Here is a 25,628-nt window from a genome sequence, read left to right as displayed (position 1 = left end):
TTTCCTAGCCCTAATAATAAAACATTATTAAATATAATTTAATCAAATTCATGATTTCAGAAGTATGTATCAAACTGGTAGCCCTTTTCAGTATAGCCAAATAAGTCACTCTCAACTTCAAAAACGTTGGTGACCCTTGACCTGTAAATATCAGGTTAATATAGCACAAGAGAAGCCAATAAAGAGGAGCCTAAATTGAGTCCATTCTTGTACTACATCTTTAAAAAGAAAAAGCACTGTTTCTAATAAAAAAAATTGTTGAATTATGCGTTAAATATTATACAAGTGTTGCTACATGCCTAATTTTGAACATTTTGTTACAGACCACTTACTTTTGGACAAAGTGGTACAGTGGCCCACCTGATCCAGCAGAGTGAGCTTTACCAGAAGTGCTGACGTGAAAGTCAGAAAGTCACTTTGGTCATGAGTGAGTCATTCAGTCATCATGTGAGTCATTATGTTCACATAAGTCAAGGTGTGAATGGAACCCCCTGCCAAAGGGAATTGAAGTGCAAATGTCCAATCGTGCCGTGCCTACTTCAGTGCTGAGCAAAGGGAATGCTGATTGATGTGTTGGAAGGTTTAATTGTCTTTGAGACCACTTCATTGTTGTTCATGAGTCATTGCAAAATAGGTTGTAAGTTTTTAATGGTGTGAGAATGGCATATGGAATATGACTAAATGGGGACATATTATGGAAAATGAATTTTTAAATGTTCATAGACAAATCGATGGCTCTCTGAAGTTTCTAACTACATGTGTGATTATTAAACAGGTAAAACCTTGGTTGTCTATTGCATATTTCAGAAATGTGTCTCAAAGCGAGTTATTCTAAAGCAAATGCTAACCACCCATGAAGTAGTTAATTTACAAAGAAACATTAACACAAGTTATATAGCTTTGAAGCTAATTAGGAACTAGGTGATAATGGGGTTTAAACATTTGGTCATTACCATGAACTACTGGACCTTTTTTGCCCTCCATGCATCTGGTTATTTTTGTTTATTTTCATTTATAAACAATCAAGTTTTGAACTGGATCCCTCCAGTTGAAAAACGTGCACACTGACCACGACACAGCCAGGCTTGTTAGTGCCAAAGGCATATCCAATCCATTGCTGTAGTAACAACACTACCTCAGTTCAGGAAATGTATCAACGACTCCCTTGATAGGGTTCCCATCCAAGTCTCAACAAACTGGGCTCACCACCAATTAGGCCTACAGCCATCCCAATTCAGAAATCACAAGTTGAGGACTGAGAAGAGTAATAGGCTACACTCAAACACACTCAGTGTTGACAACTCAAGTAACAAATGATTTACTATATTAGGAATATACTATTTTCAACTGTACATAACTACACTAGTACAGTCCAGAGTAGGCTTCTGCAGTTCAACCCTTTTGAAGTTCCATGTTGTGTATTTTCTAGATTCACACATTCCGTAAAATCAACACACAACCCCTGTTGCAAACTCAACATTAGCCCACTTCTTTGAGGCACAGCTGCTAATTAAAAGCTGAACATGGATGAAGCAAATCAGGGGTAAGTATGGATGCACAACATTGGAACTAATTCCAGCACACCATTCCAGCTAAAGCAGGAATCAACATCATAGCCACCAGCTGATCTACAGGCTGTGTCTTTTCTTCTATTTAATATTGCAAGCACAGTGATTAAAAAGCTGCTGCCAAAAGACTCACAACCAAGTAAAGGATCAAGGATAAAGATGTTTTGTTTTGCTACACACTGGCAGATGTCTTAGAGGCTGATACATTCAATTATAACATCATCGGAGAGTACTAAGATGAAATCCTTGGCGTCTTGATGAAACCCTTGGCGTCAGAATGCAAGACAGAAGGAACGAGTGAATGTTGCCATTATAATGCTGATGGACTAAGACCTGGTACATGTTTTGGCAGCTGACTTGTAAGATTTGTGATGATGTGTTAAGAACTGTATACAGTATTCACTCTCACACAGTATTTTTTCTCCCACAGGCCGCTATCACAGACTGCGTACTAGCTACATGTATGCAATTATGATTGCTCCTGTTGTGATCACATGACTATAAAGAGCCAATTAACTGTTTGTTTATCCAAAGAGAATTGTGGGGAGGACGCGGCATGATATGTAAGGGTGGCTTTTCCCAAATAACATTTTCAAATACTCCTATTTGTACAATAATAATTTGTATTTGGATATCATGGAAAAAAATCTAAGGAGCATCGATGGCGATCTACTGTATACACATGCTGAATGAAGTCTGTGCGAACACACTCTCAAAATACAAAATGAAAGTCACAGACGCACTTCACATATTGTAACATTAAGCAATAGAAAAACTATTATGTTGACTGCACCGTTTGATTTAGCAAGTGGCTCTTTTTATTGTAATATTGCTCCAGTACATCTCTGGCCTTTGGCTCTCATGTGTCAGTGATGCAGTTACTATGATTAATGGCTCCAAGGTGGAGCATGTCCATAAATTAGTTGTTAGCGACAAACTTTGACATCTGTTATTTCCTCATTTTCCGCAGGCTCTCCTCAAAGTGTTAAATTGTATTCCGGTGAGTTGAAAAACACCAAACCATGATTAAAATAATTATTCCTAAAGACTTCTCTTTAAATTAAAGCTACACTATATGTATCAGTCTTCCACAAAAATGGGGGTGGGGGGGGGGAACCATGGTTGGCGAGTAGTCATCACATCATAGCACACAGTTCTGAGGTTGGGGGTTAGATTCTGGGCACCGTGTTCTTCCCATGTTTGTGTGGGTTTTCTCCAGGTATTTCCTCCAACATTCTAAAATTATGTTTGTTTGGTAATAATGTAATCCAAAACAAAGAACCTTCTAATCACAAGTGACAAGAATATGGTGGCAATCAGTCAGCAGCTAGCCTGTTAGCAGTTACCGAAAGAAACTAATGCAGCATTGTAAATCTTCACTCACTGCTCCTTGTTGAAAGGCGCAAACAGACTGAAATGCATCTATGGCAACACCAGTCAGAGAAAACACAAATCAATGTACTATAACATCTGGCTAAGAGTTTAACTGACAGAAGCAGGAACAAAAAACTTAAATTAGAAAACTTGCCCCCCTTTCCCAAAAGAAAATAAAGATGCCAGTACTAAACATAATTTTATAGAAGATTCTGCTCAGGCACACTGTAAGACTTTGACAGTTACAAAATTTGCAAAAAAATTCACAACATTTAGAACAGATGAGGTTCTACTATGTCACTTTGTCCATAGAACAAAGGCAGGGCTCAGTTTTCAGCTTGCACCAAGACTATAACTGTGTGCTTTGATTGCTCAAAGGCAACACATTCAAATTGCACACGTCAAAACAAAACACAAGCAGACATGCACTCAATAGCAGGCCCTGCAATCCTCATCCCTTTACAAACACACTTACAGCAAACACTAAACTGCAGATGAAAGTCAAATGGTACTGCCAACTCAGGCTTAAGTCAAAAGCCAATGAAGCTTGAAACTATGTATGTTTCGTCAGGGAATTTGACAAAGGCACTGAATACAACATGAATTGAGCCAGTGATGTATAAAAAGTATGAAAGTTTTTCTTTACTAATGACACAAGTGCTTGATAATAATGTATTTACTGAGTGCCTGCATCTTTCCAATGGATGCTGCAGACTAAATACATTTTCATACATTTGTATAGTGCGAGGCCATGACCCTCACCAGCACTACAGAATGATTCTCCATGACAACACTGGCCAGAATATATTTTCTATATTTGCTCATGAAGTTCTGAAGGAACTTTAGCTGGTCCTTTATCTTTTCATGCTTGCTATACTAACAGTAGCTACCAGAAGACTGCATTTTCACAATTGAACTATTTATGGATGCCAGAAAGATTAACACACGGCCATGAAGCCTTTCTCTGACAGATGCAGAAGAAGGTCGGTCTTCTTCAAAATGATCCTTATTCTTACACTGCCTTAGCCGTGCCCACGTGGGAGCGCAGCATAACACCAATAATGTGTTGGTATCTTCTGAGTTACTGGTTTGTTTGGTTGGTTACTGGTAACTGGTTTGAAATGGAAGACCAAGCAAGGAGTAAGGTCACAGCAACCCACTGGCCTAGCTCAAGTCACCGATTTAACTGTGCCAAAGAGGCATAATCTAACAATACTATGTGCCATTAGGCAGTAGTAGTCTTTCCTACCTGAGCTGTTACATTGAAGGTAACCTTGGAGGGCTTTGTCTGTCAAAGTGATCTTTGGAGCTAAGTTGTCTAGGGCCTTAGGCCCCTGGCAGGTTCACCCATGGTAAACGGGTCCTTGGTGAGGGACCAGACAAAACATGGCTCAAAACCCCCTTATGATGAAAACCACTTTTTGGACAGTTTTCCCTTGCCCGGATACAAGTAAGTGGCACGCCCTCTGGAGCCAGGCATGAAGCTGGGGCGCCTGGTGGCCAGGCCTGCAAATGGGGCGGGCACAGCCCAAAGAGGCATTTTTGTTCACTCTTTTGCATTGGCTCACCATCTGTGGGAGGGCCCAAGGATGTTGAAAGCAAAGAGAGCTGGGTGGTTCGATCCACAGCTACAGAAGCTCGCTCTATGGACATGGAATGTCACCTTTCTGGCAAGGAAAGAGCCTGAGATGGTGTGCGAAGTTGAAAAGTTTCAACTAGACGTAGTCGGGCTCGCCTCCACACACAGCTTAGGCTCTGGTATCAGTCATCTTGAGAGGGGTTGGACTTGGGCTTCCCCCTGTGGACAGAAGCATAGACTCCCTCCGCTTTCCTGACGGTTGTTTTTGCCTGTTGTGGGTCTGCGGCTTATCAGAAAGAGTGTGAACTTCTACCTCTGGTAGAACTTTGCCCAGCTCGTAGAGGAGACGGGGGATACTGATTACAAGTGGACTATACTGTATTTGGCCGTAAGGTGGTTGGTGCCCAAACCCGTTGGTGGACACCAGCAGTGTGGGATGCTGTCAAGGTGAAGACCAAAGTGGCCTGATGGGACTCCGGGGGCAGCTGATGGGTACCTGCTTGCTCAGCACGTTGCAGCAAAAACTAGACTTCAGATCAGCTTTGAAGAAATTCAGCAGCAGGGGGAAAAAGTGGAAGGTCTTAGGAAGGCCAAGACAATCACTGGACCTGAACCCAATAGAGCATGCAGTTTACCTCCTGAAGAGGAGACTGAATGGAAAAAAAACACCAGAAACAAACAAGAACTGAAAAGAGGCTACAGTAAAGGCCTAGAAAAGCATTTCAAATGAGGGCAATGTCACCAAATATTAAATGTTATTCACGCTAAGTTAATTTGTCCATTCCAATACTTTTGCTCACACATGTAGATGAAAATTCCATGAACAGCAGGAATTCTGAACTTTGCGTCATATTTATGTCTTGATCTGAAACCCAAATGTCTTCAGTATACAACAAAAACAATGGAGCCGACTTTGCCTATCCATGAATGGTCTGCGTCCTACCTGTGACTTTGAGCTGCGTTGTCCTCCGCACCAGTCTGGATCCATACTGCAACTCACAGGTGTAATTACCCCCATCCTCCTCCTCTACCTCAGGGATCCAGATGTGTGTATTGTTGACGATAATTGAACTTCTCCATTCAACCCGCTCGCACTCCTGACAGGGCACACATCCAACTGATCAAACGGCAAAAGAAAGGTTGAGCTACTCTTAACTTAGGTCTGTTTGTGTGACATACCTTATACCAGGCCATTTGAGGTTGTTTGTATGGAGCCAAATAGTCTTCTATATCACGACACGTGATCATTTTGCTGTGGGTAATCTCTGCTTTCGCCAGATAGCGGATGTTGCTGCTGAAGCATTTTCCTTCATCACTCTCCTCCACAGTCATGGACATAGACACCTTCATGCAGTATGTAGAGTTCCTAGAAACACAACAAAAATCCAAATGACTGACAAATCTCACACACAGAAAAACACCGTTATGATGCAATATAGTCACTTTTGGAGCCTAACCCAGCTGACTTTAGGCAAGAGGTGGGGTCAACCCTGGTCGGGTTCTCAGTCAGATCTACATTCCTAAGCTCGCTTGGTCACAAACTATGGGTCATGACCAAAAGAACAAGATCATGGATACAAGCAGTCAAAACGCCTCCGTAGGGAATCTGAGCCTTCCATTAGAGAGTCTTGATCATGTGAGAGCCTCAGCTCCCTCGAATCGAGAGAAGCTAGATGGACTCTACAAGAATATAATACAACAGAATGGAACAGTACGGGAATGGTAAACACTTGAAATTTACATTGAAAACAGCTCATATCCTTCGTTTAAATATATGAAAATAGTGCAAACTCAAACTATGATCTGTATGATGCAATGATGCAACACATCATTGGACGTCAAGATCTCTCAGGGTAATTGTTTTTGTGTGTGTGCTTGTGTGTGTTGTGCCAAGTTCACCTCCAGACACAAAAGACCTCATTGATCTCTGTTATTCTCACTTCACGCACACACACACAAGGATTTTTCCAGTCAGCGACCTAAACAGGACCACTGAGCATTAGAAAAGCGAATGAAAAGCCTTTCATCCATCTATCCCTCAGTTTGTCTCCTCTTCATCAATCCATCTATCGCCTGCAGCATCTTGTTTTCTTCTTCAGTGATTCACTTACCTTTACCAGCATGCTCCTCTGATTTTGCCTGTCTCTGTTTTTGAAAACACTATCAGTGAGCATCTATATTTGTTGAACTCTGTGCAGTTTTAATGGCAAAATGTTCACTTTTTTATGTGCCCTGCTGTATACAGTATTTCAAAATATCACACAAATTAACTTTGAACACTATGACCCAGCCTCAGACTTGCCAAACTGATTTTATCACATCTTCTTGTGAATAGCTTGAGATGAATCATTTAATTTCACACCGTAAGTGTAAATGTAAATTAAAAGAAAAAAAATCTCATCCTCCCTCAAAGCAGGCACTGAATAAGGACATTTATTTAACTAGATTTATGCTAGAACATTAATTTACACTTCACATATATACACACATCTTGAAGCTTTGATGGTATTTGCTTGTATATAGTATATGTATGGCTATGATACACAATGAGTAATGAAGCACTAAAAAGTTTTGATTCTTTCATTGAAACGATTGTGTTTTGATCGTGTGTCATGGTCTTCCCTCTCTGCTCATCTAAACCGAATAATGTTTTGTTTATCAAGCAATGACGACATTCTCTGGCTAATAAAGTTCATTTAAATTTGTATGGAAATTTTGCAATAAGCAGTTAAATCTTGAACTGCGTCAGAAGCATGTTGTGCATGCTATGCATCCTTTCTAAATGTAAAATGTGCCTCGACATGTGGGTGTGTATTTCTATCTATATATAATTGCTTCCATTTTACACATTTGCTCTTTATTTTTATAAGTTTATGTTAAAAAAAACCACATCTTGAACCTTATCAACAGGAAAAGCATGCAGAAAATAGATTTCAGATGATGATTTTATTTAACAAATATATCAACAAAAATATTATTTGTTGATACATTTGATTAAAAAACGAGACAATACTACACATAGACTCTAGTAAAGCGAAGAGAACATTCTACATTTGTATACAGGGCTTGTCCACCGACCACTGGGGCTACACAACAGAAAAAAGTTAATCAATTTATTTATTTTTTTCTGGAGAGCTCAGTATTGTTCATTCTGTAATTTTACCGATTTGACATGTCATCATCATTGCTCTCTTTTTCTTTTCTTTTTTTATTGTAATTTTTTATTTTATTAATTTTTATTTTGTATGTGGGTGAGTGTGTGTATGTGCATGTGCGTGTGACTGTGTATTCATTAGTTCACCTAAAACCTATTAAAAAAAAACATACCGTTCACCTAAACCGAACACTTCAGAATCCAGCCAGAGTCGTGAGGCCGTCAAGAGACCCGAGGAAGGACCAAAGAAAAGAAAGGAAAGTGAAATCCAGCACCGACCAAATACCATCCACCGGGCCACCGACCAGAGTCCTTCACCAACCCCAGAAACATCTCAATTCCAACAAATCAGGGAGACCTCAAGAGACCAAAGGAGAGACTGAGGAAAGGAAGGAAGGTGAGACGAAGCAGAGTGAGATCCACAGACACCAGCCTCCACCGATTCAACGACCAGAGGAAGAAGCAGATTGTGTCTGAGTTTCGATAGATGCTGGTGTGGTGGATCTGGCATGCATGAAAATCTCCACCAATGAGGGGAGCCGTTGACCCCTGCAAGCAACACCTCAGGGCCCCCCAGGCCACCGGCCGGAGAGCAAACCCAGGTGCATGAGCGCCCCCCACCCCAACACGGCCTGCGCCACCAACCCAACGCAGCAGGACGGGGCACTGCAGGCCCACCAGGCACCCCACCGGTCCACAGCCCCCGCTCCCCCCACGAACCCCCCCGCGCCTCCCATCCACCCCAACCCAGCTCCAGCTGCCCCCCAGGCCCCCAAACAACCAGACCCCCCCCCCCGCAAACAAGCCCCCCAACACGTTTAAACAGATTGGATCGGTCCCAGCAGTGTGACATGACTTGCAAAAGGGAAAGATGTAAGTTTAACATTTTTGATTTAGCCTTCCTTCCTATCCTTTCTAATAAGAGATGTACACCTTCTACCATATTACTGGTGTATTTTTAGTGCCTAAAGTGGGGGCTACATTGGTCGTGTGGAGGTTGTTTGGTTACAAGGTCAGATATGATAAAGCAGACGGTGGTTGGATAATGTGAAGCGGTTGCGTATTGTTTTGTCAAGATACAATCCGCGATGGTTAATTTGCCGTGACTGGCAACTCGCCACCTAGTTAACATGACTTTGTAATGCTAAGTGATGCCAAGTGGTCTCGACGAGACAGCTTGCACGTTGCGACCGCGCAGTGGCCTAAATGTGCACATTTGTGTTATTCATAACCGCTTGTAAATGTCTACAAGCATTCACAGCAAATCAGAGACATTCACGGCAAAATAAGGTTCGCAGGAGATTTGCCGTATACGGCAAAATAACCATTGCCTAAACAACCACAAACTAACGCTACAACATAGTCTCTGTAGTAATGTTATGCTACTTTTTCGTATGATAAAATGTTATGTCCCTTTTCCACATATTAAAATAGTTCTCAAATGTGTAAAAGACATGCCTGTATTTTTCTTTTCTTCTGCTCCGATGGACAGTTGTTTCCATTCACAACATTAGCACATGGCTACCATGACCGAAATCACAGCCCCTTCTAGAGAGAAGGGTATGGCCTAGGTGTGGCCTGGTGCAGCTGTTTACATAAAAGTGACACACCCCTAAAACAGGCTGTTTTGAACAGAGTGTTTTTTGGCTGATTTAGGGACAGCAAAAATATTAGATCCAAAGTCAATTTTAACGAATGCATGTCACAGACATGTCTTTTACACATTTGGGAACTATTTTAGTATGTTGAAAAGTTGAATAATATAAGACCTTTAATGTAATGTAAGCACTGAATGTATGACTTCTAAACTGATTTGTACTTTGCCTGGTCCATTTATTAGTAATTCCACACAGTTGTATACATTGAGTACATAATAATGATGTGTTGTTAAACAATCATATTTTGATCTTATGCGGTAAAACATACTTCACTTTTCACAATTTCAGGCAGAGGATATTTTTCTTTTCTCACTTGATGTCATATTGACACAATGGTTGTACTACATTTTGAAAAGACGGGCTGAGCCCTTAAGATGAAACAGTCATTATCAGTAGCCTACACCATTTGACTCTACTCTGGATTTATTAATATCCTCTCATATAATAAATATTTAGCCCCCATTGCATATTGTCCACCTCCAAAATGTTTTGTCTTTGTTGATGAGCTTTTTGTAAACTGATATGATGAGCACTGTCACTTACATCAGTTAGCTAATTTCTAAGGATGTCCGATACCATTTTTTTTTGAGACCAACACTAGTATAATAATAAACTTGAGTAGTCACTGATACAGATATTATTATTACTTTTGAACCATATCATTTTACCCCAAAAACATCCATCCATCAAAAATGACAGATCATTTTAAAGAAAGACGTTCCAATATAGCAGCGATGGCGTGCCGGGTGGCACGTTTGGGACGTTTCCGGCGAGCATTTTTCTACTTCGCCCATTTTGTCGGCGTTGGCTGAATTGTACTTTTGGCGCCATCATGTCAGCGACAGCCAATCGGTGCCAAGATAGTCCATGTCACCAAATACGTCACAGCAGACAAATCACAGGAAGCGGTTGTGTGTAGAACGTGGAGCATAGCAATGGAGGCTAGCTTGATCGTCGCGGTTTGCAGGCATCCGGTGATGTACAACATGGCGATCTACATGTACCGGGACCGGGTCAAAAAGGAGATTGCTTGGAGGAAGAAGCGTGGCGATCGGCTTAACTGGTGAGTTTGTTTATTTAATTGTCGAAGTGTGAAGAAAGCTAGCAATGCTACACTGAAGTTAGCACCACCTACCGAAGCGGAAATCCCTCTTCTTCCTCCATTGCAGCGATGAGCGAAACAAATTCCATTGAGAACCAAAACACGCGCGAGACCAGCATAGCGTCGCAATATTTTCGTTTCGGTCTAAACGTAGCATAAGAATTCTCTTTGTTTCACAATACAAGTTGAAATCTCGGCTCAAAGCTTGTTTTTCAAATCTTGTTTATCATCATACCATTTCATTTAAAATGGATCTTTGACATCTATAGCCTATAATGGCAGTGAATGATTTAATCTATTATAATATAATATAATATAATATAATATTATAACAATATAAAACGCCAAATTCCGTTCTAACAGACTCGAAAGCAAAGGAAATGGGTTTTTACTCCATCCACCTCCTAGATGGCTTGTTTTAATATATGAAATAGATATTTAAATGAAGCCTGTCTATAGCACAAACGGTGGGGATCGCTGTAGTGTACTTAAAAAAGTACCAGTGATGTCATTGATTAATAGACTTTGACTTGACTTTCATCACATTATTTTGCCATTCAACACATAATTGACACCAAGACACTGTTTTCTGTCAACTCTAAATCAATTGTAGGGCAATTTTATAAAAGGGGTCTGTGGATCTTGTATTTGTATTTTAATAAATCTACACATTACACAAATATTGAACATAATTTCATTGTGTCCGTGTGCTCTTAAGTAATCTTACTATATTTGGTAAGGCAAATGTTTGACAAATGAAATGTGCTGTGACGGCACTGCTGTCATTCTGAAACAGGTGAGTGGAGAAACCTTTTTAATGCAAACAACATCTGAAACTAAAATCGATATAACCTGAACCATCACCATATCATAAGCATAGGACTGCAACATTAAATGGTGGAAAGGTAAAGTGACTCAGCACAAAGATGAGCTCCAGGTATATTCCACATAGGGTTTATCACTGCACTCAAAATATTACTATATGTGTTTGTGTTGAGGCAGACTTATCTAGAAAAAAATCTAATTGCCTAAAATGTAAAATGAATTAATCCCCAAATCATCTTGTAATCCACCGTATCAACCTTGTCAATAAATCAAGTGTCCTCCTTGCAATTACCTTCCACTGATCAGGCCAGGCTGCTGCAGGGCGCATTGAGTTATGGTGCTAATAGAGGGGGATGTATTCTGGCCAGCAGGCAGCGTGTTTATACCTGGATGGAGCTGCAGATTAATTTGACTATCAATCTAACTAACAGGCAGCAAGGGGGAGGATGACACCTGCGCACACTGAGGCAAAAGCACATACGCTTAAACTATATTATAGCATAAATGTTGCTTGTGCAAGGTTTTATGAATGGAGTTTTCCATTACATGAGTCAGTGATTGTCCTCTACTGTTTTTATTTTACAAAGTAAATCAATAAACATACAATTTATTGAGTGACAATAAAAGTGAGGGTTGTTGCTTTCACTCTTAGTGGGTGTCAATGTAGTCAGTTAGAAAAAATAAAAAATGTTACGGTGGTGATTCCCCCTCCCCCATCTTTGCAGTGGCCTGCATGAATCTGCACTTTATGGCAGTCATAAAAATAATACTCTTGCCTTGACCTGTTTTAGATTATTCAAATATTATACCATTCGATCATACCACAGCACTCGGTATCTACAAAGAGATGACCAAACATTATCTTCTTTCAATCAAGTTATCCATATTGATCTATTAGGGTGAGCATCTCTCCTCAAAAGATGACTTGATACAGTTTTACGTGGGGTGTGAAATGATTAAAGGACCATTTGAACAATTCCATTCGGTTTGACTCAGTGGAATTACCATTTAAATCAATATGGTATGGCTCAGTTGTAGAGAATGTGATGCCATTTTAAGGTCATTTTTATGTCTATTTGAATAAACATTTTAGTACTGTAAAGTGTCATTTAGATATTTCTCTCCAATAAAAGACGATTCAATACATGCCTCGATATATTTCAAAGTAGAATGAATCAACTTGGTTCAATGCACTCGTATCTTTTGAATCAAAAAATGACTTTCTGGTTCAAACCGGTTTTTGTTACACAAAAGGACGGTTAAATTTAAATGTTCTGTACGATTCAATTCGATATGGTATGGCTCAGTTGTAGAGTATGATGCGCTTACTTTTTTGTTGTCATTATATGTCCACTTGAATAACCTTGTCAGTACTGTAAAAGTGCCATTTACTTCTAGATTATCTATCTCCAATAAAGGCGATTTGATACGTATCTCGATGTACATTATTTAAAAGTGGAACAAACCAATTTGGTTTGATTTGATTCACTCCACCTTTTAAATAAAAAAAAGATTTTCTGGTTCAAAACTGTTTTGGTTACACAACTAACTAACTAACTAACTAAGGCTGCGTTCACACTGTAGCTCAATTCCGATTTTTTTCACAAGTATCTGATTTTTTTCATGCAGTGTAAAATATCGGATATAACAAAAAATTTGAATTGGGCATCACACCCTGCAGTGTGAAATGTCCATCCATATAGCATCTGTATATGAATTGATTGCTATGTTTAAAATCATAATGCAGCTGTTATTCAGCTAAGCTCATTCACCTTCATTAAAATGCAACAGCAACTGTCCTTCACATTTGACAAATGCATTTCAACAAGCTCTCATCAAATTTATGGACTGCAAAAGACCTAATAAAGTAGGACAACATAGGGAGCTATGGATCTTATTTTTCTTCCTTTTTCTACAGCAGTAGTGCTGCACCGTTGCTATGGATTAAGCCCATATCATTCGATTCTGCACCTCATCATTTACAACCAAGGCCAACAATCACTGGCAGTGCAATAAGTGTCATGTCCTTCATGTAATGAGGCGGAAAGGAAGGCTTTGAAAGTGGGCCGGAGAATTGTGATGTAGCACATCGAATTTTCTTGCAGCGACTCAGAGACTCCTTTCCACCATAGAGCTTTATTATTCATACAGGTGGTGTAGTGAGGAGGCTTAAATATCAGCATTAGAAATATATATAACGTCATGGAAAATAATCTCAGGGTTGAAAGGGTAGTATTTTGACAACAAATAATCAGCTTCATCTGTGAATTTGAACCAAGTCTTGATTTTTCCTCAACTAGCTTTCGTCATCCCGTTTGCATAGTCATGCTCAAGTCGCAACCATCTACAATTTTTTTTCACACTCCCCCAAGAGGGAAAGCTCTATGTTAAGTGGACTCTACTGACGAGTATTGGATCACTGTGACTAAGGAGACCAATTTCAAGATAATTAAATGCTTTAGTCAAAGGAAATCATTTCCACTCTAGTTTTAATGATTGAGACCCATGTAGGCCGACTTTGAATATTGTGAAAACCAAATCAATTGCCTCATTACAGTATATATACCACAGTCTCTGTAACAGTAGACCTGACTGCAGGTGGTCTTTAAGCCTTCCACCATATCACTCTAGCTCAGATTGTACAGTATTTCAGAGCACCCTAAAAAATACAGTACACTGAACTTCAATGCAATTAAACCTTTTTTTTTTTCTTTTTCTCAAAAGAATGGCTCAAGCTCTCAAGCTGGCATGAACTGGCAGGCGGCCCAAACTCGCATGAGAGTGGTTCTGACTCAATGGCTGCCAAGTCATAGAGGACTGCCAAAGACACTTCAAATGACCGCTCTCTCCTTCTCTCCTCTATTGCCGCTTCCACTGTCATTGTGTGGGCTTGCGCCTGCTTGCTAGCTGTATCGTTATAAATCTGATGAAGAGAAAGGTTAAACATTCATCTGGCATCGCAAAACACTTCTGTGCCTATGTGAGAGTTTCTTTTGTGTGAGCTTTCATGGAGGTGTAATTATCGCGTACAGGAAGACAGGTGGTTCCGCTTACTAGAAAGGCCCCAGGGGAATAGCTGAGGTATAAGAAGGCTACAAAGGAGCACACGTCCCCAAGAAACAGATGGCAAACATAAATCAGCTGTTCATTTGAATTCATTGACAAAAGCTAAACGGCGAAACAGCTTCATGCAAATATAAGTGAGAATGACATTGACATTTCAGAAGAGAAACATCATTTAACTTAAGACAATCTGGATAATTTTACTCTTCAAATATTATGGAAATATTTTTTTTGGGGGGAAGCCCTTTCCTTTTCCCAGTGCACAAAACTAGGGTGACCAGAAGTCTAAATGTTTGACCGGTACAGGGTCCCGGCGTATATCGCCAACCCAATTGTTTGTCCCGACTCCCGATATTATACAGGTCCCGTCCCTTATTTTTTATTTTTTTGGCCATGTCAATGTCAGTCACACAGTTGTCATGGCAATTCATACAATAAACCCGTTAAAAAGGAGCATATTTTGTTACAAGTGGCGTGAGGTATAAACTATATAGGTTATTTGTTAAATGTTGGCAACTAAAACTGCAGTGTGGCATTTTGTAACTGGATGGACAGATGGCACTACATCATAAATGTATGAATAATAATCAACCAAAAATGGAAAGGAATTGGCATAAAATGTGAAAATGGGTAAAACTTGGTGTACACTGTAAAATATATATTATAGTTTGAGAACAGACAATACTACCACCAGATCATTTCAACTCAATAGAGATGTATTAAAGCCTGGCACTGTTTCACTTTTCATTGACTTGAAGCAGCAAGTGTCCGGTTCTAGTGCTCCCAGTGTGTATGCAACCAATTGAGCAGAGCCTATTTAAGACATATCGTGTCGCATAAAAATGCAGTGAAATAACATAAGGTACATTCCACCATTAAAGGAGTTGCAGTAGTTCCATGCTGCGTTGAATTGACGTCCATGAAAGGTAAAACTGAGAAGTGGAAAAACTTGACATTTAACACCTCTGTTGTGATATGTTATAATGCTACAAAATAATATTCTTTGAATCATTTTTTAATCACTTATGAGCTACCATACTCGGGCTCATGAAAGCTTTTGGCGAAACATATTTCTGAAGTGACAGCGAGTCATCCTGTCCCAGTCATGTCTTTGCAAAACCTGCTGTGAAGAGAAAGGTTGGCAACAAAAACAGCCAATTTTAAGAAAAAACAGGAGAGAGAATGTTTTTTTGTGTGTTTTTTTTTGTGTGTGTGTTTTTTTTTAGCACAAGAGCACCCCGAAATGTCGGAATGAATGCACAGAGAAAGTTGTAGTGCTCTAGAAATCAAACGTCATTACTCAACTAGCCACTTTGAGGAGTATGCAATATACCAGGGATATGAGAGAGAGGACCGGGAGCACTAATCATGCTCATTTTCTGAAGAACCTTAAATGTTCTGTACACTTATAAGCTAATGAATATTAAGAAGATTGGATTACAGTAGTTGTATTCTTTTTAAATACTTGAACCTCTTTTTGTGGTATACTCTAAAAACCCCAACATAAGTTGAGTTTGAGACCCCTGATTTAGATTCGTAAATTAGTAGGGATATTACCATTCACATTTGCCGGTACTATTCCAATTCTCGGTACCTGGGAATCAATACCGATACTCAACGGTACTAATTTTCCGTACTTTTGTTCCTGCTCTCTCTCTCTCTTTCTTGCTCTCCCTCTCAAAATTGTTATGTAATTTATTTATTTATTTTATTTAAGTGGTAGTAAATGCTCATCATTGATTATTTAACAGTAATATATTTTAAAAAATCAATTTAACAATTACTTTTCAATATATAAAACTTGACAAATAAAAATGTAAATCAAATTAGTCACAGAGAAAAAGTAAAAATACATTTTACAATTATTTAAGTATAATTAATACACAAATTAATATTACAAAAAAACAAAGTATGAAGCAAATTTCTGTGCAATCAACAACACAAGGAACAAAGTTAAACACTAACGGTAAATAAATAAAAAATGTAATTGATATTATCTTCATTTTTTTTGTGCAGTTGTTTTTCCAGAACATAAAGCCTGTCACACGCCACGCAATGAGTTCAAAGTTCCAATCCACGTTGGCCTCAAATATAGCATGAAAAAGCATGATGTGAAAGAGAATAATTGGGTTTAAATCAATCATTTAAAAGTACCCAACATTGTCTGTAATGCTCGCTACATTTTGGCCACTAGTTTTATTGTTCCAATTTACAATGTATTTACCGAAAAGATAAAGCCATGTACCTTCCAGCATGATTCGATTTGGTGGGGGAAGACGGACCTCTCTGTTTTGGCGACTGTGTAATAAAAGGAAGGTGACAGCTCTCAGCAAGTGAGGACGACACCGCCGGCACTTCCCTCTAGCCGTGCACTCTTTGCGGAAAACCGGGGACATTGCCATCCTCAACCTGGCGCGGAGGCTATCATACTTCATAAAACTGTATTTTGTTTGGCTTGGCACTGTAAAAATCTCGCTCTCTTCCAAACCAGGAAATGTATTTTTAGCGCTTGAAAACCAGCGCGAGTGGATGACGGTACGCTGGTGTACGTACAATGTTGCGTTCAAGTGCGCCTTGGAAAATTGTTAACTCCTCTACTCCTTACAGTCACTTAATATGACTTCAGAACCGAAACATGGCACCGTTTGATTTTACGTGAATCGGTGCTCGGAAGTATCGACCCAAATCGGTCCGTACCACAAAAAGTACCATCTTTGGTACCCATCCCTATAAATTAGTCTAACATGCATATTTTGTAGGATGTATGTGGGAAGAAGCCAAAGTACCCGTATGCCAGCCATTGATACTTTGGGCTGTATCATCAATATCGATATTAACGATCAGTATGTTCCTAATCCTATAATATGAACATTATGGTGCTTGAGGCCACAGACCTTCACAACATTGTGTGGAAATCTGTCTACTAACCTTTTGCTTTTAGCAAAAGTGATACCAAATCAATGAGTATCAAGTAATACTACAAAGTACTGAATGTAGTGTACTGTAGTAGTAGTTTGTATCTTTGTAACTTATATGTCAACACACTATAATAATGAATAATATGGAGTTTAGTTATTGTGTTTTTAATCATCATTGGTGTTCAATTTGTACTGGATGGCAAACTTTGCTTGTTATAATAATTCAGTTTTCAGTCACCTCCACTGCTGCCAAAAATCTAATGTGTTTAGCAGCAATAAAGAACAGTTGAAAATGATTATATTATAACGGATCAGCCAACAATCATTAAGACAATCTGCAATACACACACAGGGTTTGCCACCCAATACGCTAGCAGACCAGTTTGCCTGTTGCCCGGCCCCAAAACACAACCAAACCAACATGGAAGGTGTCCCTCTATCCAATGTTTTCTAGCTGGCTAGAACAGTAACATTTTCAACACAGAAAACCCCTTGTGATGTGATTTTTCGTTTTATGTTACTTTTTGATAATGTGTAACAATAAAAGCACAAGTCTCTCCACTCCTACTTACATATTGCTCAGCATTATTAAACATTCAATACATGTCTGATTATTTTGTTGACCAGATTGAAACAGCACTGGGAGAATATATTTTGTTAGGTACTAAAAAAATGGCCCTTGGAGCCCTTTTGAGGTGATGGGACAAACAAGATTTGGGCCCATTTTCTTTATGCTGCTCTTCAGAGAGAAGCATTTATTCTCTGCTGTATGCTCTGTTTACTTTGATATCATTTTGCTATGGTAATAAGAGAAGCTCAATTTCCACTGTGTTACCTCATCTAAGACGTACAGTTTGTCCCCTGACTGAGGAGCTCAGACATTTAAAGGAAGTGAATGTTTCATTTCCCCCCCTCCTTCTTTTCCTTCCCCACTGCCTCACTACAAAAACCAACCTTCTCTATACAGTCTTGCATCTTGAATTCTTTATTCTAATTACCCTCTCACATGTTCATTTTCTCTTTATCTTCCGCATTTCTCGCTTCTCTTCCACTTCCAAGAATTCACTGTGTTTCACCTTCTGTCTTGTAAACCCATTTCTCTGCAGTCCCCTGAGAGAGATTGCAACTAACTGCTTGTTCACCTGTGCACCTTTGGCTTTGTAATAGTGTCTACAGATCTTTTTTGTCTGGATATCTCCCCTCATACTCACAGAGCAACATACACTACAACTGAGGGTTTACCATCCTACTGGGATACACTACTGCAAAGTGACTGAGGGTAACACATGCAATGACAGTGTTTGAGATTGTTATATTATCTGTGAAACTCTGACTTGCTTGAACTGAAGGAAGTTGAAAAAGACGGAATTTGCTACCAGGTAATCACTTGGCCATGTAAATAGAGGTCCTTTCGTAAATACCTGGGCTTGGCCACTTTTCAGTCACGTGGATTATCCTATGTAGACTTCTGACACATTATAGGTTGGCAAGTGTTTTGTTATTCCTCTGGTCAACCATTTACATGTGACATGATCTATTCTGGTCTGATGTAGGCCTATATATAACACTACACCACAAAATATTTCACACCCACACAACTCTCCGCTGCGACTATAAATATTAGTATTTGTCTATAAAATTATTGTAAATACACCTCTGTAGATGAGCTAATGCTCTTTTGGCACTCTCTGACAATGAAAGCATCACTGCCACCTACTGTAGTGGATGTGCCATTACACTTTATTCTACTGCGGCAAAAAAAAAAAAAAAAAATATATATATATATATATATATATATATATATATATATATATATATACAGTGTGCCTACCAGTGGCAGGTAGTGAGTATCAGATCTGAGCCTTCAGTGGGTATTTAGGTGACCTGATCTACTGCTTAATATCACAATCACATCACAAAATATTGTAGAAAAACTCTATTCAACTATGTCTAGCATAAAGAAGAGACAGCGGCACTTCTTGTATTTGAGGATGATAAATTTATCACTAAATCAAGTACCTTTATCATACATCACCACCAATCAAGCCCAAATATCTACTCTACAACACAGCAGTTCACAATCAATATTTATCAATATAAAAACCTTAAATGAAACACATCATACCCTCCAGTGAAGCTAAGGCAGCTGAGCAATTTTCTTTGATCGTGCCTGTCTGTCCAAGCTAATTGTTGCACTCATACATCCTGCTCTGAAAATGCTACGAATCCCCAAAAATCAATTTCCGGATTGAAACAAGCAAGCCAGCCTACATCTGACGTGAAGTCGCTCATCCTATTTGTATGTGAGCATCGTAAATTACAAAGAAGAAAGGTCCTCTCCAATGATATTTGCTGGCTATAAATACTGTTTGTGATATTTTTAAAGCATTTGATAGCATTCTGGTTTCTCATTTAAAATATTATGGCGTATTTTGCAATTGCATCGAAACGAAAGGCGGAATGACCACTGGGAATTTTGTGCTGTGTGCACTCCCTTCCCCCTGCGAGCATATAACCGGTGACGTTTGTATAGTAGCACATTATCTGTAGCATATGTCTAGCAATGCTGGTATTGCTGGTTGTTGCCATGTGTGTGTATATATAAGAGAGAGAGAGAGAGTTAATAACAGACCCTCAGACAATGACAGTTACCAAGCCCTAATTAGGTTGTCATGCTGAGACAGCAGGGAACGAGAAGGTGGGGAGGGGGGCTTATTAAGGAGGATAGGTGTCAGGCTCTGGCAGGAATGGGAGGTGGGCGGAGTGTGTGGAGGAGTACGATGGTGGTGTGAAAGGGAATTTAGTGCAGACAGGGAGAGCCAGAGGAAGATGGACCAGGAAGGAAGATGCAAAGGATAAGAAACGGTGGGAAGATCTCCAGATGATGGGAAGATAGAGGCAGCTAGTGACATAAAGGAAAGCAGCTTCTGTGTGGAAGGAAGAACAACTGAGGTGGAGGGAAGAATGGGGGAGGGACAGAAGAAGGTGCAGAGGAGGAAGCCATAAAGGATCAAATAAAAATAGAGGGTGGTGAATTTTGATTTATATGGCAAAGCAAAGAAGGGCTTCTACTGTATACCAATCAACCCAATGTCCATACTATGACAAGTTGAAATGGTAATGTGAACATAGTCAACTTAGTGTTGTTTACACTCTTTGGCTATATAATAATTTAGTGTACTTGGAGCTTTGGTGTGATACGAGTCAATGTTGAAATTTAGCAAGATGGTGCACTCAATAATATATTACAGGATGTTTGTCAATGTTAATACTTTAAATTGTTGTTTTTCAACCACCGTTATAGGAAAACGAACAGTAAATCTGCATTGGGCATTACTCATTGGGGGAAAAAATCTCTTAATGTTAATCAAAAACTTGCAGACGCACACTTCAATTAGCAGCCATGTTTATCAAAGATGAATTGACAACTCTAGTTGAAGCCAAAAGAAAAAAAAGAAAAGAAGGAAAATGAAGGACAGACCCGCTTAATTGCCAACAGTATCACAAAGTGCCCAGTGTGATCCGTGATGTTTCACACAAGAGAACTGGTAAGTGTTTCTAAGGCCACACACACACAGACACACGTTACCTTAGCACACAAGTGTAGAACCCGTTATCTTCCATTTCAGCAGACCTGAACCAGATGGAGTCATCTTCTTTACTCAGCCTATGACCTGAGAATATGATGGGCTCCTGGAGGGTTCAGAGTGAATGTTAAGTTCAGTTTATTGTTATATGCATCTAAAAAAAAGTACAATGTGCATTCTAATGAAATGAAGCATGTTGTGCCCTGGCACTTTCTGAACACAATGTCTTGACTAAAAAATAAATATGCACAATGCAAATGACCCTAAAAACATAAACACATACCAAACCCAACATATTTGCTCAACAAAAATATAAATGCAACACATTTGTTTTTGCTCCCATTGTTTTATGAGATGAACTCAAAGATCTAAAATTTCTTCCACATACACAATATCAACATTTCTGTCAAATATTGTTCACAAACCAGTCAAAGGCCCCATCCACACGAAAGCCAGTTTCAATGTATCCTCACAAGTTTCTTACCGTTTAGGCCGTTCGTCCACACAAATTTGTAACCGGGCTCAAAATTTTCAAAACGCGCCCTGTACGTGGCCGTCTGGACATCATAAGCAGGATAATCCTCCAGTGATGACATATTGGTCGCAGCTCGATGACGACGCGTTGTCGCAGATTGATGACGTATGCGCCAATTCTCGCATGACTGCGCGCGAACCGTCAGTCTGTCAACAATGGCGGATAGCCGTGTCGGAGTCATTTTTGCGCAGCCTCCTTAGCTTGCTTTTTATTCCCACGTTCAACAAGCGGTGTTGTACTTGAATCACCCGCCATTGTCACTTCTCCTGTGTTTGTCTTTTTCATGTTGTTTTGATACATGCAAAGCCATGTACTTTTCTGTAGATTGCAATAAAGTTAGAGAAAAAAAAGTGTTTGTCTTTTTCACTGATTCTTCTTCTACGCTTTCCGTTAACTCCCTGTGGCTGCGCTACAGCGCAAGTCACTCCAGACTTGGTATATACTGTACATTACAGCCGTTAAACGTCCTCAGCGTCTTCTTTTGGACACACGCAAGTCTTGAAATGCTTGTGTGTGTACGAGATTTGTTTAAGGAACGAAGCCGGCTTTGCTCACGTCTGGACGGGGTCTAAATCTGTGATAGTGAGCACTTCTCCTTTGTCGAGATAATCCATCCCACCTCACATGTGTGCCATATCAAGATGCTGATTAGACACCATGATTAGTGTACAGTGACTGCCCACAATAAATGTCCAATCTGAAAGGTACAGTTTGGTTTTATTGGTATCAGTACTGACTGAGTCCCCAGACCCCTACAACCCTACCCTCAACCCCAATGTAATAAAACAGCACTTTGCAGAGTGGCCTTTTATTGTGGGCAGTCTAAGGCACACCTGTGCACTAATCATGGTGTCTAATCCAGTGTCCAGTTGACATGGCCGATAGAGGTCACTAAGCTAAAATGTGTAACACTTGGTCCTAATTTGGCACCTTTTCAAAACAACCTACGTGGTTGTATTTATTGGAGGACTCTCTGTAATATGTATAAATTATTAACTCATGTAACCTAGTAATGAACTTTCGAGCCAATCATCTAATCTAAGAATCTAAAAAACAATTTTAATAAGTTTCATGAGACATACATAGACATAATGTATGTATAATGTGTACATATTGTTTATTTACTGTGGACCCCCACACTCCCAGTACCTATATATAAATATATATTTATTTTTATTCCAGAAAATAAAAAGTCAAAAAACAAGTTCACCTCAGCATCCCCTTTGTTCTTGTACCAGATGAGGCGCAGTTTGGCGTTGGTGGCCATGGTGTAGTTGGTGCGGATGTAGCTGTAGAACAAGGCACATTTCACCCTTACTGGCTCACCGGCCAGAACGTGGTACTCCTTCAGATCCACTGACCAGTCAATGCACCCATCAACTGCGGAAGAACAGAAAGTGAATATCGATTGATGATCCAGTGACAAACGTGCGAGAAACATCTGAATAAAAGCACATTTTGTTCTCATAACTGTTAAGGTAAAACAGCCACGAAAAGCACAACGTTTCGCAACAATGTTAGGGTGAGAACAAGCTTTCTCCGACAACAACAAAAAAACTTTCAAAAATATATAAGTTACTTTCATATACTGATAAAATGTCTTTACCCATCTCGAAATGGGAGACAGACTTGTCTATAGCACCGGAATCTGACTTTTGGATTCAAGTTTGTGAAAACGCATTTAAAATGACAAAACACACAAATTTACAACTTATCCAATATAAAATTATTCACAGAACATACATTACTCAATATATGGTGAAGAAAATGTGACTCTCAGACTCCGACATTTGTCTCCAATGTTTACAAAACACTACAGACACTTCTGTTCATGCTTTATGGTTATGTACTCCGGTTATGTGTTTCTGGACTAAAGTCTTAGAAAAACTTTCCGCTATTTTGGACTGTAGGATACCTTTATCTCCAAACTTGTGTTTGCTAGGTGACCTAACAACAACTGACTTACTACATAAACAATTTCAGTCTACATTTGTAGCCCTTACTATCGCAAAAAAAACTATTCTTGTTAACTGGAAAAATAAACAAACTCTGAATATCGACCAATGGTCTAACCTCCTCATAAATCACATTTTAATGGAAAAAATATCTGCCTCAAATAAAAACCAAATATCAAAATTTATAGAAACATGGTCTAAGTATATAGAATTTTTTAACCTAATTCTGGTTACTTAATTCTGCCTGTTAGCGAGAGCCACCACATCGTGATAACTTACATTGATGTTTCTGCATTTGGCAATTTATTATTATATTATATTATTAGTATGGGATTTTTTTTAAATAGGTTTTAGGTGAACTAATGAATACACACACACTCGAACGCACGCACGCACACACACACACGCACATACACATACTCACCCACATACAAACAAAAAAAGTATATATATATATATATATATAAAAGGAGAGCAATGATGACATGTCAAATCGAATGAACAATACTGAGCTCTCCAGAAAAAAATAAAAAATTAAAAATGTTAGGGTGAGACTTGGCCAGCCGCAATGAATCGGAAACAAGTTCCAGTAGCAGGTAAGATGTAGAGGTCAGCATGGAATTTTCCTCGGTATTTTTATTTTCCCACTTCACGTTCTCAGGCTGTTGTGACTTACATTTTTTTCTTAGTCTCAGGCTAAGATGGATGTTTTCTGTTTAAAGCACAGGCCACAGGTACTTGAATTAAAACTGTCCTGTCCGGAAAAGATAAAGCCTCTGAACAGTCATCCGCCCCAAAATACCTCATCAGCTTCATATCCTTATTGTTTCCATCCTTTTTGTTTACTGGCCACAGCCTAAATGCGTTCACAGGGGGCACAATGCAAAGCAGCTGTCTGTATTTCCTTACAAATGTTGGATGATTGATGAGTAACCAAATGTCGGCCCATTGGATCTCGTTATATAAGTCAGTTTAGGTAAAAATGGACTATTGAAATGAAAGAAAACACACCAATCAAATGGGTGACATTGACACAGAGAAAGAGAGAACTTTTTAAATGTAATTTATGGACTTTCATCCCCCCGTGGATATAGATATCTTGACAATGAGAGACAGAATGATTCATTTGACTGATGCCATCGGGGGTGACATTTGCATGCTTCAATTTGACACTTTTCTTGGAAAAGCGGAATGAGCCGCTTTCAGCAAACTGCTCACTATATGCACCATATTAAAACGTTATGTGATGAGTGGTTGAGCAATCGTGTTGCCATTCTAAACAAATTCAGATTTACCATTAACCGAAATGTTTCATGTTGCAGTAGTAATGCTGTTCAAGTCATTGTAATTCTGAATGTATAATTCTGTTAGTACTCCATTCGGTTAAATGTATGTGCGGTTAAGTCACTGCCAGTGATTTAAAGACTTCATTTGTTTGCGAACGTGGAAAAAATTTAAGGCCCCGTATTTAATTGGCTACATTTATAGATTTAGCAATAAGCATTAAGTCAGGAGAGATTTAGCATAGCCAAGCACACACTCATACACGCACAGTTTAATAGCACTCATTCAATCTTTGAATCCCTTCTCACCGAACGCTGCTGCAAATGTTACTCCGTCAACTTCTATTTACACAAAACTTCATTTTCAGTTGCGCTCCTGGGATATATATATTTTTTTAAATACATAGAATAATTAATGTCATTCATTTCCCGTGTGCAATTTGTGAAGTCTATACTATCTGTTATCAGTTCCTGCCCAGCTTTTATGTTGAATTCACTTATGTTACATCGCTTTGGAAACGCCTCCGCAGCCCTTCTGCGTGGGCTGGCTACCTGTTCTTTGTGTTACACACACCTATTACTCTTGTTTGTGATTAGTCTGGCTTCATTTAATTCTGTCACTGTCACCATTTCGGTCCCAGGATTGGACTGTGTGTGCTCATGCATGTGAGTGTGTCATTTATGTGATGGTTATCTTTCTTTTCTTGTCTTTTCTGTTATTTGTGGAGAAAGGAATGACGATTATTCTGGTTCCTGTCTTGCTTGTTCCATTGTATCTAACCAAATCTTCGGAGAATTTTATTTGTTATTATGTCGATTTATTATTGTATATCCTTAGGTCATTTGGCAGTGTTGGTTTGTCAGACTGGACGTTTCATAACACTGGGGATGCATAGGGAGTTCTCTTTAGGGGGGGCCACTATTTTCTAATAGCGCTGATAGAGAGGCCCTCACAGAATGCAAACCTCTGGCAACACTAATGTAAAATATTTTCCAGTTTTGTGGCTCATTAAACACTTGTGAACCG

At 39.3% G+C, this 25,628-nt stretch overlaps 1 protein-coding gene across 2 annotated transcripts in view; it reads right to left on the bottom strand.

The window, feature by feature from the left end:
* The window catches only part of il1rapl2 (interleukin 1 receptor accessory protein-like 2), a 294,184-nt gene that overhangs the window by 89,025 nt on the left and 179,531 nt on the right, over positions 1-25,628 (bottom strand). For both annotated transcript variants that reach the window (XM_077578736.1, XM_077578737.1), the window contains exons 3-6: positions 22,574-22,743; positions 20,831-20,934; positions 5,701-5,887; positions 5,465-5,618 (exon numbers count right to left, since the gene is read on the bottom strand). In XM_077578736.1, coding sequence (XP_077434862.1) covers positions 5,465-5,618; positions 5,701-5,887; positions 20,831-20,934; positions 22,574-22,743 — 615 coding nt within the window. The remainder of the gene's footprint in view (positions 1-5,464; positions 5,619-5,700; positions 5,888-20,830; positions 20,935-22,573; positions 22,744-25,628) is intronic.

This window comes from Vanacampus margaritifer, chromosome 10, assembly GCF_051991255.1.
Source record: "Vanacampus margaritifer isolate UIUO_Vmar chromosome 10, RoL_Vmar_1.0, whole genome shotgun sequence".
Taxonomy (NCBI): domain Eukaryota; kingdom Metazoa; phylum Chordata; class Actinopteri; order Syngnathiformes; family Syngnathidae; genus Vanacampus; species Vanacampus margaritifer.
This window is presented reverse-complemented; position numbering and strand designations above follow the sequence as displayed.